General features: G+C 55.2%; 1 protein-coding gene across 15 annotated transcripts in view; it reads left to right on the top strand.

The window, feature by feature from the left end:
* Positions 1 to 15,553, top strand: part of PML (PML nuclear body scaffold) — a 46,548-nt gene extending 30,995 nt beyond the window's left edge. The window contains exons 5-9 of one of the 15 annotated variants that reach the window (XR_011498376.1): positions 858 to 1,001; positions 1,390 to 1,645; positions 2,758 to 2,929; positions 11,754 to 11,904; positions 12,974 to 15,553. Coding sequence is in view for 10 of the 15 variants with exons in the window: in XM_044764527.2 (XP_044620462.1) it covers positions 858 to 1,001; positions 1,390 to 1,645; positions 2,877 to 2,929; positions 11,754 to 11,904; positions 12,969 to 13,756 (1,392 nt within the window). In the remaining 5 variants the exon portion in view is untranslated. Of the gene's footprint in view, positions 1 to 857; positions 1,002 to 1,389; positions 1,654 to 2,757; positions 2,930 to 3,607; positions 4,816 to 11,753; positions 11,905 to 12,968 lie in introns of those variants that run through there. The other 14 variants (XR_011498374.1, XR_011498371.1, XR_011498370.1 and 11 more) reach the window with 14 other exon arrangements.
* Positions 15,554 to 16,190: the final 637 nt, after the last annotated feature.

Here is a 16,190-nt window from a genome sequence, read left to right as displayed (position 1 = left end):
GGTTGTTTCCACCTTTTGGCTATTGTGAATAATGCTGCTGTGAACATTCATGTGCGAGTTTCTGTTTAAATATCTGTTTTCGGTTCTTTGGGGTATATACCTATGAGTAGAATTGTTGGATCATACGGAAAGTCTGTGTGTAACTCTTTGAGGAGCTGCCCCTACTTTTTGGGACAGGTCCATGGAGCACTCGGCACTGCGTCCGACACAGACCAGTGATAAAAACAGTAGTCAGCAGCAGCAGCAGCACTGGTGCCAGCCAAGTGCCAGGTGCTCCTCTAAGCATTTTACTGGTAGTGACACATTTCATCCACATTATCCTGTGAGGGGAATATTATTATTATTCCCATTTTACAGAGGGGGACTGAGGCCCGAGGAGTGTTAAGTGATTTGTCCAAGGTGTGTAATCGCTGTTCTGACCCAGGTGGAGTTAAGGCCCAGGGGGCAGTGTGAAGGTCACAGGGAGGCCAATTTCAGCCCAGTAGAAGGATGTCCTCACTCTCGCAACTCTGCAGTTTGAGGAGCTGCTTCCGTCAGTAGTGAGCACTTTGTCCCTGGAGGTATGTAGCCGGGGCTAGTGAGCCTTGAGGAGTTGCTGGCTAGTAAGATCCCTGAGGTCATCTACTGGCCCCGCTAGGAAGCACAGGAATTGAAGTGGTCCCTGGACGCCAGCACCTCAGAGCCAGAAGGAGGTGACGTCATGGAGGGTATTGGGGGGACTCCTGCTCTCCTTGGACCGGGCAGCCTGCACCTCTGGCTGGGTGAGGCCCTGGGGATTGGGCTGATTCCAGGCCTGGGCTCCGAGCCCTGGGCCTGCTGCCTGGTCATTTCTGACTCTCTTGTTTCCTTCCTTGAAGCCGGAGGAGGTGCAGGAGGCGCAGGCCCCAGGGCTGGATGACACCCTCACTGAGACCCCATCTGTGGCTGTGGTACAACCGGTGCCCGGGGCACACCCTGTGCCAGTGTATGCCTACTCCATCAAAGACCCCTCCTACAGAGAGGTAAGGTTCTCCCCAGCCCCCACCTCCCCTCCCGAAGGCCCAGATCCCCCCAGGCAGAAAGAGGTGGAGCAGGGATGAGAATCCAGGCCTTAATGAGCACCTACTCCATGTTCTCCCTCGCTCTTGGCTGCCTTGTCAGGAAGCTCCCCTCTAAGCATGAGCCACTCCCAGGGCAATCAGGCCAGCAGAGGTCGGTGGTCAGCAGGCAGGGCCTGTGTGCGTGGCCGCCTGGGAGGGCTTTCTGTAAGGAGAGAGGCGTGATCTGCATGGCAGAGAGCAGAGGGAACAGCAGGAGCAAAGGCTCCTGCCCCCCACATCCAGGTCTCTGCCTACCACCCCGGTGTCCCTAGAGGCTTCTGACCCAGCCTTTTGGCTCCCTATTGCACAGGAGGTCACCAGCACAGCCACACCACAGAAGAGGAAGTCCTGCCAGACCGAGTGCCCCAGGAAGCTCATCAAGATGGAGTCTGAAGAGAAGGAGGGAAGGTTGGCCCAGAGCTCCCCCGAGCCACCCAGACCCAGCACCTCCAAGGCAGTCTCGCCATCCCGCCTGGACAGGCCTCCCAGCTCCAAGAGCCCTGTCATAGGAAACGAGGACTTCCTGCCCAACAGCAACCACACACCTGACCACCCTGTGGAGGCAGGTAGGCAGGTAGGCGGGCAGCAGAGGCTGAGGCCTGCATGCTGTCTTCCGGGGACTGGGTGGAGCCCCTCTTCTGCATCCTTACACCACCCAGGGAGCCCAAAGCCACCAGTATTCCCTGTGTGTCCTGCTCTCAGCTCCCACCTGACGGGGCAGGGAAAGCCCATGGTTTTCCTGTGGGATTAACAGGGATCCACCTTACCTCTGCGTTGCCGGGATTCAGTGTGGGGAGCCTGAGGGGCTGAGGCCCACAGTTCCATAGCTCCTTCCCCCAAGACACCCTACAGTGCCCAGAACTCTGCCTCTCCACAGGGTGCTCTCCCCGAGAAATGTTTGTGAGTAGGTGCCTAGCACACTCCCAGAGAGGACTTGGATAAAGTCTGCACCCATCAGTTCCCAAATTTTTCTGCAAAGGCCACCCACCTAAGGTACTTCATTTGTCCTAGATATTTTTCATGGGCACTGCCAGGCAGGGAGTCCTTGGGCATGAGTTTAGATCAACCCATAAAATTCTGCAACATTTAAGACAGTTCTTCCTAGATCTGCTTCACCTGGAGTCCAGCTTTGCTTTCATTCTAGGTCCTAGACTGAGCCCCGTCCCGGCTCACACACTGAGTCCCAAGTGACATTCCTTGCTCACAAATGCTGTTGGTAATCAAAAGGGGCTGAGAATTGGAAGAAACCAACGTGCTTCTTTAAGATTGCAAAAGGTGGGGCCGGCCCAGTGGCGCAGGAGTTAAGTTCGCACGTTCTGCTTCAGCGGCCCGGGGTTCCCCGGTTCAGATCCCGGGTGTGGACGTGGCACCACTTGGCACGCCATGCTGTGGTAGGCATCTCACATAGAAAGTAGAGGAAGATGGGCACGGATGTTAGCTCGGGGTCAGGCTTCCTCAGCAAAAAGAGGAGAACTGGCAGTAGTTAGCTCAGGACTAATCTTCCTCAAAAAAAAGATTGCAGAAAGTGTCAAACCTCTACAGGGAGGAAATTCTGAATTTAGCCAGCAGCTGAATTAAGTATTCACAGGCAGGGCATAGCAGGCAGTGATGCAAAGCCGCTTTAAGTAAACAGATTCACACAGGCGTACACGGTGAATGTTCACATCCCCCCTTGCAGGGCACACGTCACCCACCCAGTCCAGTGGTCTGCAAGGATTCCCACGGGAGGACACCCCGGATCCCACCCAGCGGGCATCCCCGGCAGGGCCTAACGCTGTCTCCCCTGCCCTGTTTCAGAGGAACGCGTTGTGGTGATCAGCAGCTCAGAAGACTCAGATGCCGAAAACTCGGTGAGTGGCCCAGAAGTTTGGCCCAGGACCCTGGCCTCCCCCAATTTCAGGTCCCAAGGGGCACAGCCACAGCAGGTGACTCTCAGACTCACCTTGCACCTAGACTCACCTTGCACCTGGGGAATTTCCAGCGCAGCCATGAGTCCTGAACTGTCCTGAGGACAGTCTCCAAATGCCAGCTGCGGGCCTGGGGCACCCCAGCCCTTCTCCATACTGGGGCAGGAGCCTTTAGTAACCACATGTACTCTTCTAAAAAGCTGATAGAATGCTTACTTCCTGAGCCCTGTCTCTTTTCTCGACTAGCCAATACTTTTGTCTGGAGCTTCCTTATGCATTTTCTGTCCTCTTAAGTCCTCAGTGAGGGGGGTGGACAAGAACCCATTGCCTGGTTAATCGCAGCCACTTAGGGCCAGTGCAGGGGTGTGAGGGCATGGGCAGCACTGTCCATGGCCCAAACAGGCAAGTTTTCATTCCATGTAAGGAAGAACTTCTTTACAGCCATCCCACAATGGAACAAGTGGCCTTGTGGGTTGTAACCATTCTGTCTCTGGAGGTTTGTTAATGGAGGCTGAGCTGTCACCTGTCCAGGGGAACGGGGATCTGAACAGAGTGAAAGGTTGGCCTGGGTGGTCCCCAAGGTCCCTTCCAGCCCTTAGTCTGAGGTTCTGTGTTGGAAAGCGCGTGGAGCCCACGGAGACCGATGCGCCACACTCCTCGCCAGCCCACCTGCTGCAGAGAGCGCGAGGAGCATCCCACCGCTGCCGGCGTCTTATCCGTCTGCCACGTGGCGCATGCCGCCCCCCGCCTTTGCCTTCCCACGATTCCACCAAGCAAGCTGCTGTCTCTGATGTCGAGTGTCCCAGCCAGACTGCCGGTCACCAGGAGCGTGCTGCCATCCACCGTGGGATCAGCTTCCTGTCACGCAGAGCACAAGGAAGTACCCGCCTTCGCCACTTATTCCGCTTGCCCCTCAAAGTGTATTGTGCCCCCATGTGGACTTGTCCTCCCACCGCGGTCCAAGCCGCCACCCCTGCCACCACAGGGCCTCCCAACCCTCCTGCCAATCCCCAGGAGCGTCCTGCCCACCTCCAAACAGCAAGTGGCCAACCCCGACGGGCGAGACGCGCAGTGCGATCCCGCGGCCACTGTCTCCGGGGCTCCCCCCATGTAACCCAGTGGCTGAACAACTTCTTTGCCCTTCCTCTCTCCTCTGTGGCTCCTCAGCTTGACGCCTGTCTCAGAGGGGGCGTGGGAGGAAGCAGAACACCCCAGACTCTTGGGACAGGAGTCTCCCCCAGGGATTCTGACAGAGCCCCCATAGAGAATCCCCAAGTCCAGGTCCCAGTGGAAGTCCCTCCAATTGCAGTCCTACCACCCCACCCTCCAGAGAAGCCTCCCGCCAGCCTGGGTCCCCCTCAGGCAAGCCTCTGAGAGCCCCTACTGCCTCGTCTTCTATAGCTGCTGGCCACCATCTTGTAACCCTGCAGCCAAACACCCACGCCCTGCTCCCTGAGCCTCTGGCCCACTGCCCAGCCCAGCCCAGCCCACGTACTAAAGGTCCTGCACACACTAGGCATTCAGTATATCTTGATCAAGGAGGAAACCAGGGAACGAATGGCTACATGGACTCTGGCAGAAAGACTTAAGTCCTCTTCAGCCAAGAGGTCATGTGACGACTGAGATTCAGGCCACCCTTCCACACATCCCTGGGCCTCTGTCCACCAAAAGAAAGCTTCTCTTGCCCTTTGCACCTCCCACTGCCCCATCCCCCCACCCCAAGCCTTTCCACTGGGCCTCTGCCAGGATCTGAGCCCATGAGGGCGGAGACTGTGTCCATCCTGGGACCTGGCAGATGTGGCTGCTCAATAAATATGTGTTGAAAGATACCCTTGCAAACCCTTCTTCCATGACCATCAGCTTCCCTGCTGGACTTAGTTCTTCCCTGCAGGCGGCTTTGCCTCCTCCCTGCACAGAAACTTGGTTCTCCTGTGGGAAAACTGTCTCTTTCTCCCACACCCTATGAGCATCAGAAGTGGGAGGTGGGGTCAAGGCCCTCTGTGCCTCCTGGACTGTTTCAGTCCCACCATCTGGTAAGATCTCCTGCGCCTTTGAGGTTCCAGGTCTCCAGGTGAACCCTACTTTCCCCAGGCCCTCAGATCTCCTCCCACCTCACCCCACACAGGGAAGGCCCTGGCATCTGCCTCCTAGGTTTCCTGTCCCCACCTTCTTCCTGGGTGACTTCAGCATCCACCACCCTGACCTCTGCACTCTTTGAGCTCTTGAGGGTCTTCACTCTATTCTGCTGCAGCCGCCAACCACATGGCCACACCCTGGACCTTACCATCACTGAGAATTGGCCCACTCAGACTGACCACAGCCTCCTGTCCCTCAGCTCTATCAGTTCCTTTCAGGTCCTCTGCTCTCCCTCGCAGCTTCACCTGTAGTTCTGGCTGCTCCTCCTCCCTCTCTTTTGGGTCCCTATTCTTTTAAATATTGTTCTTCCCGCTTTGCTTCTGGGCCCTCTTCTCTTTTTAGTCTGTGTCCTCTCCCTGGTGACCTAGCTCCACCCATGGCTTCAGTTACTGCCCAGGAGCTGCTGATGTCCAGCACTCACTCCTGCCTGCCAGACCAGTGTAGCCAATGGCCTTCCGATGTCTCCACTCGGATGCCCCATAAACACGTCAAACTTGCCCTCAGATGCCCTATAGAAACCTCAAATTTTGTCTCTTGTCCTCCCTTATCGGCAAGTTGTACCAATCTGCCCAGTTACACAAGCCGAGACCCCAGAGCTGCCCTGCACAACCCCCCTTTTTATTATTCCTCACACTCAGTCAATTTTTGAGTCTTATCTTTACATGTTCTGAATTCCTCCGAAATCCGAGCCCTTCTTTCCATCCTGTAAGATTAAAACTGACCCTGGGTGGAGGTAGAAGCCTGGGAAGGGAAGCTAGAGAAGAGGATTGAAATGCCACTAGTCTCACCGGTCTTCACGAGAGTCAAGTGGAGGAACTGAAACCAGCAATATTTAGGGGGTGGGGTGTCAGTCGAATCCTCAGCTGTCAACAAAGAGTTACTAGGTGATGTCTGAGGTTAATCAAGGAAGGAGGTAGAAGCACCTTTCAGGTTATGAAGAATTAAACAATTAGAAGCAGCTGCTCACCTTTGGAGGCGGTGTCTGGAGGCGAGAGCCAGAGGACCACCACTTTTGTGTAGGTATTCGTCAGACACATTTTTTTTTGGTGAGGAAGATTAGCCCTGAGCTAACATCTGTTGCCAATCTTCCTCTTTTTGCTTGAGGAAGATTGTCCCTGAGCTAACGTCTGTGCCAGTCTTCCTCTATTTTGTGTGTGGGACACCGCCACAGCATGGCTTGATGAGTGGTGTGTAGGTTTGCACCTGGGATCCAAACCTGTGAACCCTGGGCTGCTGAAGCAGAGCATGCACACTTAACTGCTGCACCACTGGGCTGGTCCCCTAGACACACATTTTTTAATTTAACCATTACAGGTGTCCCAAGCTTTTTGGGAAAAAAAAGTTTTAAAGAAAATAAATTAGGTCCCTCTCGTGCATTTCTCACGCAGCTCCCATGCCCCCTTCCAGACTCCTTGGTTCTCTTAGAGTACCCATGGCAACTTGGAGGGGGTAGGTAGGGTGACATTCACAGGGTGTGCCAGCCTTCCGCACACCGATGCCCACTCCATGAAGTTTATCTGACTTTACAGTGTGAAAGTTGTAGAATACTGGCCTGCTAAGAAATCACCTTTTCAAGTGTACCAGGGCATGTAGGCACCCCTTGCCTGCCCTCACCCAGCTCCGGCTGCAGCTGTGCCAGTTGGTGGACTCTAGCTAGACGTGGCGGGTGGCTCTGGTGTAGGCCTGGCATTGTGGAGTGACTGCTTAAGCAGGAAGAGTGCTCTATAAGAGACCTCCCCCTGCTGGAAGAGGCAGTGGGGCCATAGTTGGGTGGAGGGGCAAGACCCTCATGGTGGAGACCTGGAGTGAGGACCATGCTTAAAAACGAGGGTGAGTCAGCAGTGCCTCCTCTATTGTGGGCCTTATGTTAGGATCCAAGGCAGAAAAGGATGGGAGTTCTCACCCACTCGTGCACAGATGACTGGCCCCAGAGTGCAGCAGCAGCAGGACCAAGTGGAAGCAGGAGGGGGCCCAGCCAAGCCCCTGGTAGAAGTGGCAGTGGTGACTGGAAGTGCAAGGGAGGCCTGTGAGGAGCAGCTGATCCAGGGGAGGGGCTGTGATGCTGGTGAGTGTGTTAGAAAAAGAAACAGGTGCCCGTCTGGGAAGATGGGAGCCATGTCCCCTGAGGGACAGCAGCAGCCTGCGGAGGGGCTGGAGCAGTGGGCAGAAGGTAGTCAAGGCCACAGGCCAGCTGATGAGGTGATCCAGTTCACAGATGCATGTGAGGTAGTTTTGGGGCCTTAAAAACTGCAAGAGCTGGGGTTTTGTTTCTGCGGCAAACAGCAATGTGTGTGTCTTGCCAAACTGATCCCAGCTGTTACTTAAGCTTGGGTGCTGAGAAAGTTCCTCAGCAGCTTGGGGACTCTTGATAAGAATTAATGCCAGATACTAGATAATTAATGTCTTCAGGTGACTGGATGCTGAATATCAGAGTCTGGCTCTTGTCTGATCTGCTGATGACCAAACATGGAATGAATGAATCAGTAATTAGGACAGTCATTCTCAGCCCTGGCTGTACCCTGGAATCACTTGGGGGGTTTTACCAAGGACAGATTCCTGGGTCCCACCCCCAGAGATTTTAATTGAATTGGTCTAGGGTTCAGCCTGGGCATCAAGATTTCTAAAGCTGCTAATGCACAGCCAAAGTAGAGGACTGCTGAACTGGGGGCACGAGTTCCACATTTGTGTCAGAGAAGCGCTGCACATTTGTGTAGGTATCAGCTTTGAATGAAGGCGACATGTACCTCCTGGGCTATGATCCAGCAGGGAGAGGAGACACTGGATCCTCCAGATCAACCTCCTAGACTTTAGGAAGGTGATTAAAATGTCAACCCAGCTGCTCCCTATGACCACATTTGGTATGGTCATTAGACCTGCTGTGTTGAGTTGGAATGCTCTTGACCTGCTAAGTTGACCTGTGATGAAGATAAGTGAAACATAGCTCATGAACCAGATTGCATGTGTACCTTGGAAAAGTCCTGGATCCCACATGGCTTGGTCTGAGCACAGTTTTGCAGTCAAAGAAACAGTTCATTAACCAAGCAGAATAAATAAATTCCAGTATTTACTTGCATCTTTCAAAGAGTGTTAAAAGGCATCCAATTCCTAACTCACAGCAGCACTTCTTAAATTCCTCTCCCCTTTCCTGTGGCTCTCATCGTCTCCCCCTCCCTAGTTCCTCAAAGCCGCTCCCCACTTTTCACTTTCCAGTCCTTGCACATGGGCTCTCGTCTCTTCCCCGCTCCATTCCCTCTGCTGCATTCCTTTTCCCTTCCAAGCAATCTCAGCCTTTTCCAAGGAAAGGCCCTCTCCTGGCTTGGGTTTTGGGCTCTACTACTGTCCCTCTCTGCTCCCGATTGTAATAAGGCCAGAAGTGGGGGTGTCGGGGTGGGTCTTGAGGGTTTCCTTTAGTGAGCAGAGCCAGAAAGACATCCTGTGCCAGAGTCTCTATGGGCGGATTGCCCTCTGTTAAACTTGGGTCTTTAGAAAAGTCTTTTCGGGGGTCAGCCTGGTGGGTGGCAGAGTGGTTAGGTTCACACACTCTGCTTTCAGTGGCCTGGGGTTCACTGGTTCAGATCCTGGGTGCGGACCTATGCACTGCTTATCAAGCCATGCTGTGGCTGTGTCCCACATAGAACTAGAAGGAAGAGAACAAAAGAAAGAGATGAAAGGGGCCAGGTTAAGTTCCTACACTCTGCTTCGGCAGCCTAGGGTTTCGCCAGTTCGGATCCTGGGCATGCACATGGCACCATTCGTCAGGCCATTGCTGAGGTGGCATCCAACATAGCACAACCAGAAGGACCTACAACTAGAATATACAACTATGCGCTGGGGCTCTGGGGAGGAAAAAAAGAGGGAGATTGGCAATAGATGGATTGGGCCAATCTTCCTCACCAAAAAGCATGCTTTTAAAAAAAAGAGTCTTGTTTTAAATGTGCTGTGTTGCTGGGATTTCAGGCAGGGAGGGGAATTGAGTTTACAGCTGGCTGGAGGTCAGTGGAAGGCCTTCCAGTGAGACCAGCCCCATAGAGGAGGCGTACTTTTTTTTTTTTAAAGATTGTCACCTGAGCTAACAACTGTTGCCAATCTTCTCTTTTTTTTCTTCTTTTTCTCCCCAAAGCCCCCCAGTACATAGTTGTATATTGTAGTTGTGAGTGTCTCTGGTTGTGCTGTGTGGGACGCCGCCTCAACGTGGCCTGATGAGCGGAGCCATGTCCATGCCTGGGATCCAAACTGGTGAAACCCTGAGCCGTCGAAGCGGAGTACATGAACTTAACCACTGGGCCACGGGGCCGGCCCTGTGCTGCACTTTATGGAAGTCCTCAAGGACAAGAGGAATCTGAGAGGAAGAGCAGTTGGGGCTAGAAGACCCAGCCTTCCCTCCTTTAGCGAGCTTATCGAAAAGGGGATGTCCTTTTATTAAGGGAGCAAGCAGGGTCTTCAGTAACTGCAGGACAAAGGACATATCCGTGAGTAAAAAAGAGAAAATGACCCCGGGACAATGGGAGGCTCTAAAAATGAGATTCTGATGGCCATCATATATGACCCTGGTATAAAGAGGAGGGAGCAAGCCCCAAGATCCAGCTGTGCTGCTCTCCAGGGAGCTCCACTCTTAGAAGAGAACATCTGAAGAGAAGGCTGGCTCTAAGGCCTGAAGGAGGAGACAGGTGGAGCACTCCAGGCCACTGTAAGGGCTTCTGCAGTGTTGTTTGGAGCGAAAAGGAGAAGGAAGAAGAGAAAGCCCAATGTGCCCTGTTGGTGGGTGACAAAGAGGACTCGGCCCAGGGGACGGCTCTTCAGACATTGGCAAGAGGCAGCTGAGGCCAAGAGGAGAACATAGCAAGGGGAGTCCAGCACTTTCCACCAGCCCAAGTGCAAGAGCAGGCGCTGGAGACAGAAAACAACCGGATTTTCCCACAGGGGAGGAAGGCGGTGTCTCCCGTCCTGTCCACCAGCTAGCAACTCAAGAAAGACACCTGTAGAAGGCTCCTTACAGGAAGGAGAGGGAGCCAGGACGGTGAGACAGACTCAGAGCAAGACATGCAAAATCAGCCCCTGAAGCGTGGCCAAATCATGGAGACGGACAGTGCAAGGCATTTGGCAAAGTCTTTTATAGGACCTTATGTATAAAGTCCCAGAACTCACGGGCTTCTCTAAGCAGAACCAGCTCTAGATGGACTCAGAGTGAATGTCTGTTTCTATCAGCAACTGGAAGGAAGTCGGTGAGCCTGGGGTAGGGCTGTGAAATGCAAATTTCCACTCCTAGGAAAATCCAGCACATTTTACCTGTGGTTAGTAATGACATAGCTCTTAGCTGAAGTTTTGTTAAAACAGATGTTTCATCTAGAGAGTAGAAGGACCTAGGAGAACACGTTAATAATCTTCTGGGCCAGGGACATTAGCCAGAGGCCAGAGTTCCTGGGCTCAGTCAGCCCCAGGTGAGGCCAACTCCATCAGCCAGTCCATAAGGAGGAAAGACCTGAGGCCTGCTCTGGACTCTCCCAGCAGTGTCCCCAGTTGGCCCTGTGACATTGGCCATGTCCCTTCCTCCTGGTCTCTGGATAATGTCCTCAGGTGGCATTCACAGGAGGTTCTAAGCAGGTCACCAAAGATAGAACGTCTGGATTTGGCAGCTGTGCAGATGATGAGCAATTAAATCTATATATTACGAGAGGCCCCTCCTCCCTCTTTAGCCCCAGCCTCCTGGGAGACTCTCAGAACTGGAGCCCTTCCCCTACCTGAGGCCTTTCAAACTTTTTGGGCTTGGTGCTGGAAAGAACGGAGCCTCAGGTGCCCAGCCTCGAGGACCTCTGGGCCTCAGGCTTCCCTAGCACGGGGCAGGGTAGGGGGTCCTCCAGGCTCTAAGCCTCCTTCTCCCTCCACTGCTCTCACTGCCAGGCTCTGCATGTCCACCTAGATGTGGCATTCTAGAAGCCAAGCAATCCACCCCTCCCCTCTGTGTAGGACACTGGGACCTCAGCTGGCTTTGGCTCCTGTCCCCTTCCAGAGAAACATCTGGGGATGGAGATGAGGCTCCTTCCTCCTGTTCCAAGTTCATGATATTTCTGAGTCTGCTCAGAGATGAAGTGAGGAGCAGACCCCTCCCTGCCCACCACAGCACTGCCCCCACACCCAGCACTACTCACCCATGCACACGCCTGCTCACAGATTCACACACTGTGTGTCAACACAGGTCCATAATCACACCCCTCATGCACACCCGGATGCACACACACACACAGTTCACATCTGCATTTATTCCCACACTCGTGCTTGCACATACACTCACACTTGCCTGCAGGACCGCATCCTCACTCCTACTCACTGATGCACACGCAGCGGCTCACACACACAACCCTCGCACGTGCACATGCACATTCACATCTGTTCACGCACACACATTCCCCCATGCACATGCACTCACTTGGACACGCACCTTCCCTTTCCCAATAATACATCACCCTCATGTGCACACAGATGCCCCCAGCCATACCAACTTGCTCGTGTTCCCACACATTCACATTCTTGCACACACAACCACACACACCGACTTACTGGCACATCTGTGCATTACCAGTGTGCCCCCTCTCGCCCTCCGGACCCCTGACCTGTTGGTTTCTCTGTGTTGCAGTCCTCCCGAGAACTGGATGACAGCAGCAGCGAGTCCAGTGACCTCCAGCTGGAGGGCCCCAGCTCCCTCAGGGTCCTGAACGAGAGCCTCGCCGACTCCCAAGCAGAAGACAGGCCCCTGGTTTTCTTTGACCTCATGATTGACAATGAAAGTGGGTTCTCCAGTACACCCCTACCCCTTTCTAGCTTAGTCTCTGAGTCCCCAAGTTAAGTGCAGGCAAAGCCATCTGCAAGGCCCAAGAGCCCTGAGCGCTGGCCAGTGACTGCAGGCAGAGAGTGGGCAGATTACTGCGTCTCCCCTGGGACGCCCAGCTGTACCACCAATAAGGACTTCTGCCTTGCCCAGTGCCTGAAAGCGTGAGGCGGGTGCCTCCAGGAGTTCACCTCTGCCTGGTGCTTCTCTTAGAAAGCCTGGGAACACACTTCTAAACAGAGACACAGGGCAGAAAGTCACTGCTGTGAGACCAGCAATCCAAGCAAGGCCTTAGGCTGTGACTGCACATTTCTGAGCACAGGGCCCATTCTATAGGCTGCTGCACAGGGAGGCCAACAGAGAGAGCACCCCTTCTCCTGCTAGCCCCTCTACTCCCCACTGTCCTTGGTCTGGCCTGTAGTGCCACCTGCAATGCCCTGCCCTGTAGTGTGGACTCGACATGGGGCTCACCAGCCAGCCAGAAGCAGCAGGTGTTTCCGTAGGACAAGGGAGGCATTTGCAGACCTCCCAGTGAGGCTCTGGGCCATGCTCTGAATGGAGTGGCCTGGCCAGGTGTGCTGTCTATCCCAGGGCTCTGAAGGCTGGGAGCTTTAGCTAAGTGACTGATGGGTTTGGAGGCCAGGGGGCAGGGAGTAGAGGGCCAAGCAGAAACAATGAGGGGTCTCGAGTGTAGGGGGCGTTGCGGGCTGACAGAAGACAGACAGGAGGGACCTGGATCTAAAGGGTTTGGTGAACTCTGGGGCAAGCAGCAAGGTAGCAGGGAGCTGGACTCCCAGCAGGTGAGCAAGGGGTGTTTGCAGGGCAGCCTGACCTCCCCTGCTGACCCCTGTCCCCATCACAGCCAGGGTCAGAGCCACATTTGGAGGTTGATGTTTGGTGCCCGCCGGCAGGCTGCAAAGAGGAGGTCTCTGGATGGTGGGTCGGCAGCGCTAGAGGACCCCTGTTCCCACCCAATGCCTCCCATGCCCCTGGGGCCTCACCCTGCCCTTCTCTCCTGCCCAGCCCAGAAGATTAGGCAGCTGGCGGCTGTGAACCAGGAAAGCAAGTTCCGCGTGCTCATCCAGCCCGGAGCCTCCTTCAGCGTCTACTCCAAGGCCGTCTCGCTGGAGGTGGGGCTGCAGCGCTTCCTCTGCTTCCTGAGCTCCATGCGCCACCCCATCTTGGCCTGCTATAAGCTGTGGGGGCCCAGCCTCCCCCACTTCTTCCAGGCCCTGGAGGGCATGAACAGGCTGTGGGAGTTCCAGGAGGCCATCTCGGGCTTCCTGGCCACCCTGCCCCTCATCCGGGAGCGCGTGCCCAGGGCCAGCAGCTTCAAACTCAAGAGTCTGGCCAAGACCTACCTGGTGAGAAACATGAGCGAACGCAGCGCCCTGGCCACCGTGGTGACCATGCGCGACCTGTGTCGCCTCCTTGATATCTCCCCAGGCCCCCAGCTGGCCCAGCACATCTACTCCTTCAGCAGCCTGCAGTGCTTCGCGTCCCTGCAGCCCCTGGTGCAGGCGGCTGTCCTGCTCCAGGCCGAGGCCCGCCTCCTGGCGCTCCACAACGTGAGCTTCATGGAGCTGCTGACCGCACACCGCCGTGACCCACAGCGGGGCCTGAAGAAGTACAGTGGCTACCTAAGCCCGCAGACCACCTCGCTGCCCGCTGCCCAGCCTGCTTTCAAACTGCAGGCTCTGAGTACCTACTTCAAAGGCCTGTTGGATGGGCCGGCCTTGACTCGGGCAGAAGGCGCCTCTGCCCGGCTCACCGGCCACAGCTTGGCAGAAAGGCCCTCCCAGCAGAGCTGAGAGGAGGGGAGGACTGGCTTGGAGGCTCTGGAAGCAGTGGGATGGGTTCCCTGAGCCAGGCCCCACCCATCACAGCATTTGCAAGTCCTGGTCTCCTGTACTCAGTTGTCATTTTGTTAAGAATCAGTTCTCTGGGACCAAATTCCCCGTCTCTAAAAATCCCACAGAGAAGGTTCCAGGGCCAAGCAGCCACCTTCCACTAGATCGCATTGGGGGCCCTGGGAGCAGCTCACCTAGCCTGCTGGCCCCTCCCCTCCAGGAGCCAAAACCAAGGAGGTCCTGGGGGAAGATGTCATGGCCTCTGGGCTCTCTAAGTGACCCCGTCTTGCCCCAGCCACCTGACTTGCCACTTCCATGGGTGTCCTTGCAGCTCTTCCCTGACCTTCGGCCACTGCCCCAGGGGACTTGCTGGCAGCTCCCATGGACACTTTCGACAACATCAGTGGCCCCACAGGTACTCAAAGTGCCTTTCAAAACAAACTGCCCCTTGTAAGTTTGGATTCTCCCAGCCTCTGCCTGCCTGGAGGCCACTCTCTGTTCACTTCCCCTTTGGAACATTTTCAGCCCCAAAGGGCCTCATATCAGCAGAGACGGAGGCTGCCCCATGCCTGTTCCTACTGCCAAAGTCTGACCCTTCCAAGCTTACTTCCTCCCTCTTGGCCACACAAACACCTCCCCTTAGTTGAGGCCGCCTACTCCTCTCAGCATGGCCCTTTGCATCTCTGCACTGCATCCCCAGCCCTCCAGAGGAACGTCCTCTAACCCAGTGCCGCTCTCCGTGTAGTCCAGGGACCCGAAGCACTGGCATCCCCTGGGAGCCTCCATCCCAGACCTCCGGAAGCAGAGTCCCTGGGGCGGGGCCCAGCAAGCTGCTTTAGCAGGTTTGCCAGATGATTCTGATGCCCGCTAAGTTTCAGAACCACTGCTCTGATAGACTGCTTCTCCAAGGGGAGGCAGCGTGGAGCTGCAGAGAAAGTCTCGGCCCCGACTGTGTGCTCTGAGTGTGACTCAGGAAAAGGCCCCTTCCTGAGTCCCGCATCTCCACCTGTAAAATGGGCTGGTTGGCCCCAACAGCCTGAAAGCTCCCACCCAGGTCTGCCACTCCGGGGTTTTAGGAATGGACAGCAGGCCTCTGAGGCAGTGGACAAGAAAGTTTTCTTTCTTGCGCCCAAGCTCCCAGCCCTAAGCTAAGGCCCCAACCTTGTGGTCAGCAGCAGAACACAGGCAGGTCAGGGCCATCCTGTCTGACTAGCAGAATGACTGTCCCCTCTGCCTCCTCCTCTGCCATGCCTCTTCCTCCGCTCCCTGCCTCTGGGACACAGCCCAGGCCTCCAGCCTTTATGGCCTCAGCTTTCACAGGGCTGAAGTCTGTGTGTCCACACCTCAGCCCCCATCCAGTGGGTGCCCATAGGAACTTACTACCGTGGTGACAGTGCTGGCTCTAACAGTGAACGCCAATGCATTTGAACTAGAATTCTGATTCAAAGCAGGTGCTGGCTCTGAAGCTCCTGTGGGAACAGGTTGATAGGTGGAGGGGAGGAGGGGGACTGGGGCCCCAGCCTAGCTGTGATGACCATCTTGGCAGCTGCAAGGCAGCACTTGGGCCACTCCCTATATCATCTCCCCCCGAGCCTCATGGTGAACTCAGCAGCGCCTGCTCATTTCCAGCTCCAAGCCCAGCCCCCCAGTGCTTGCTGTCTTCAGATGTAGCTGATCACAGGTTTTGTAAGAAGAGACTGTTCTGCCCTTTTTCCACTTCCACAGCCTTCAATAAAGATATGAATCTCCACAGCCTGATGCTGCAGTCACAATCTCTGCTCTGCCCACCCCAGAGACTGAGCAGCCTCTCGCCTGGTCAAGACGGGACTTCCCAGGCATGGGAGAGCTGCTCTTTGAGGGGACCTTCCAGGACGTAGCAGAGCTGACAACCCGTTGTTGCTCGGTGCTGAGGGCCTCATGGATGTGAACCCCCCATTCCACGTGGGGAGACCCAGGGTGGGCCTGCCCGGGATCATCTCCAAAAGGGAGATCCATATGGAGGGAAAGAAGCTTCAGCTTCAAGAATTACCCCCTAGAGGAGTCAGGAGCCAGAGACCAGGGTCTATAGGAACTTTGCCCTGCCGCCTGCTGGGTAATATTGTACCCCTGTCTGTGTCCCCAGAGCCACAGGTGGTAAAACCCTTCACAAGCAAGTGTGGGAGGCCGAGGATGTTGGCAATGTATCATTAATGGTTTCTGTCTTGGCTGTCGCAGATGGAATTCACAGCAGTACTGCAGGCTTCCCCTGGCACAGGTAATATGATTTGATCAGTGCCACCACCCTTAACCCCCCCGCCTGTCCCAGATGCCCAAATTCCAATCCTGGAGTTTTAGTCTCTAAGAGCAAGTCCACATACATCACTTGTGCTTCATCTCTGAACTCTGTCTTAGGTTT

This window comes from Equus asinus, chromosome 2 (assembly GCF_041296235.1).
Source record: "Equus asinus isolate D_3611 breed Donkey chromosome 2, EquAss-T2T_v2, whole genome shotgun sequence".
Lineage (NCBI taxonomy): Eukaryota > Metazoa > Chordata > Mammalia > Perissodactyla > Equidae > Equus > Equus asinus.
This window is presented reverse-complemented; position numbering and strand designations above follow the sequence as displayed.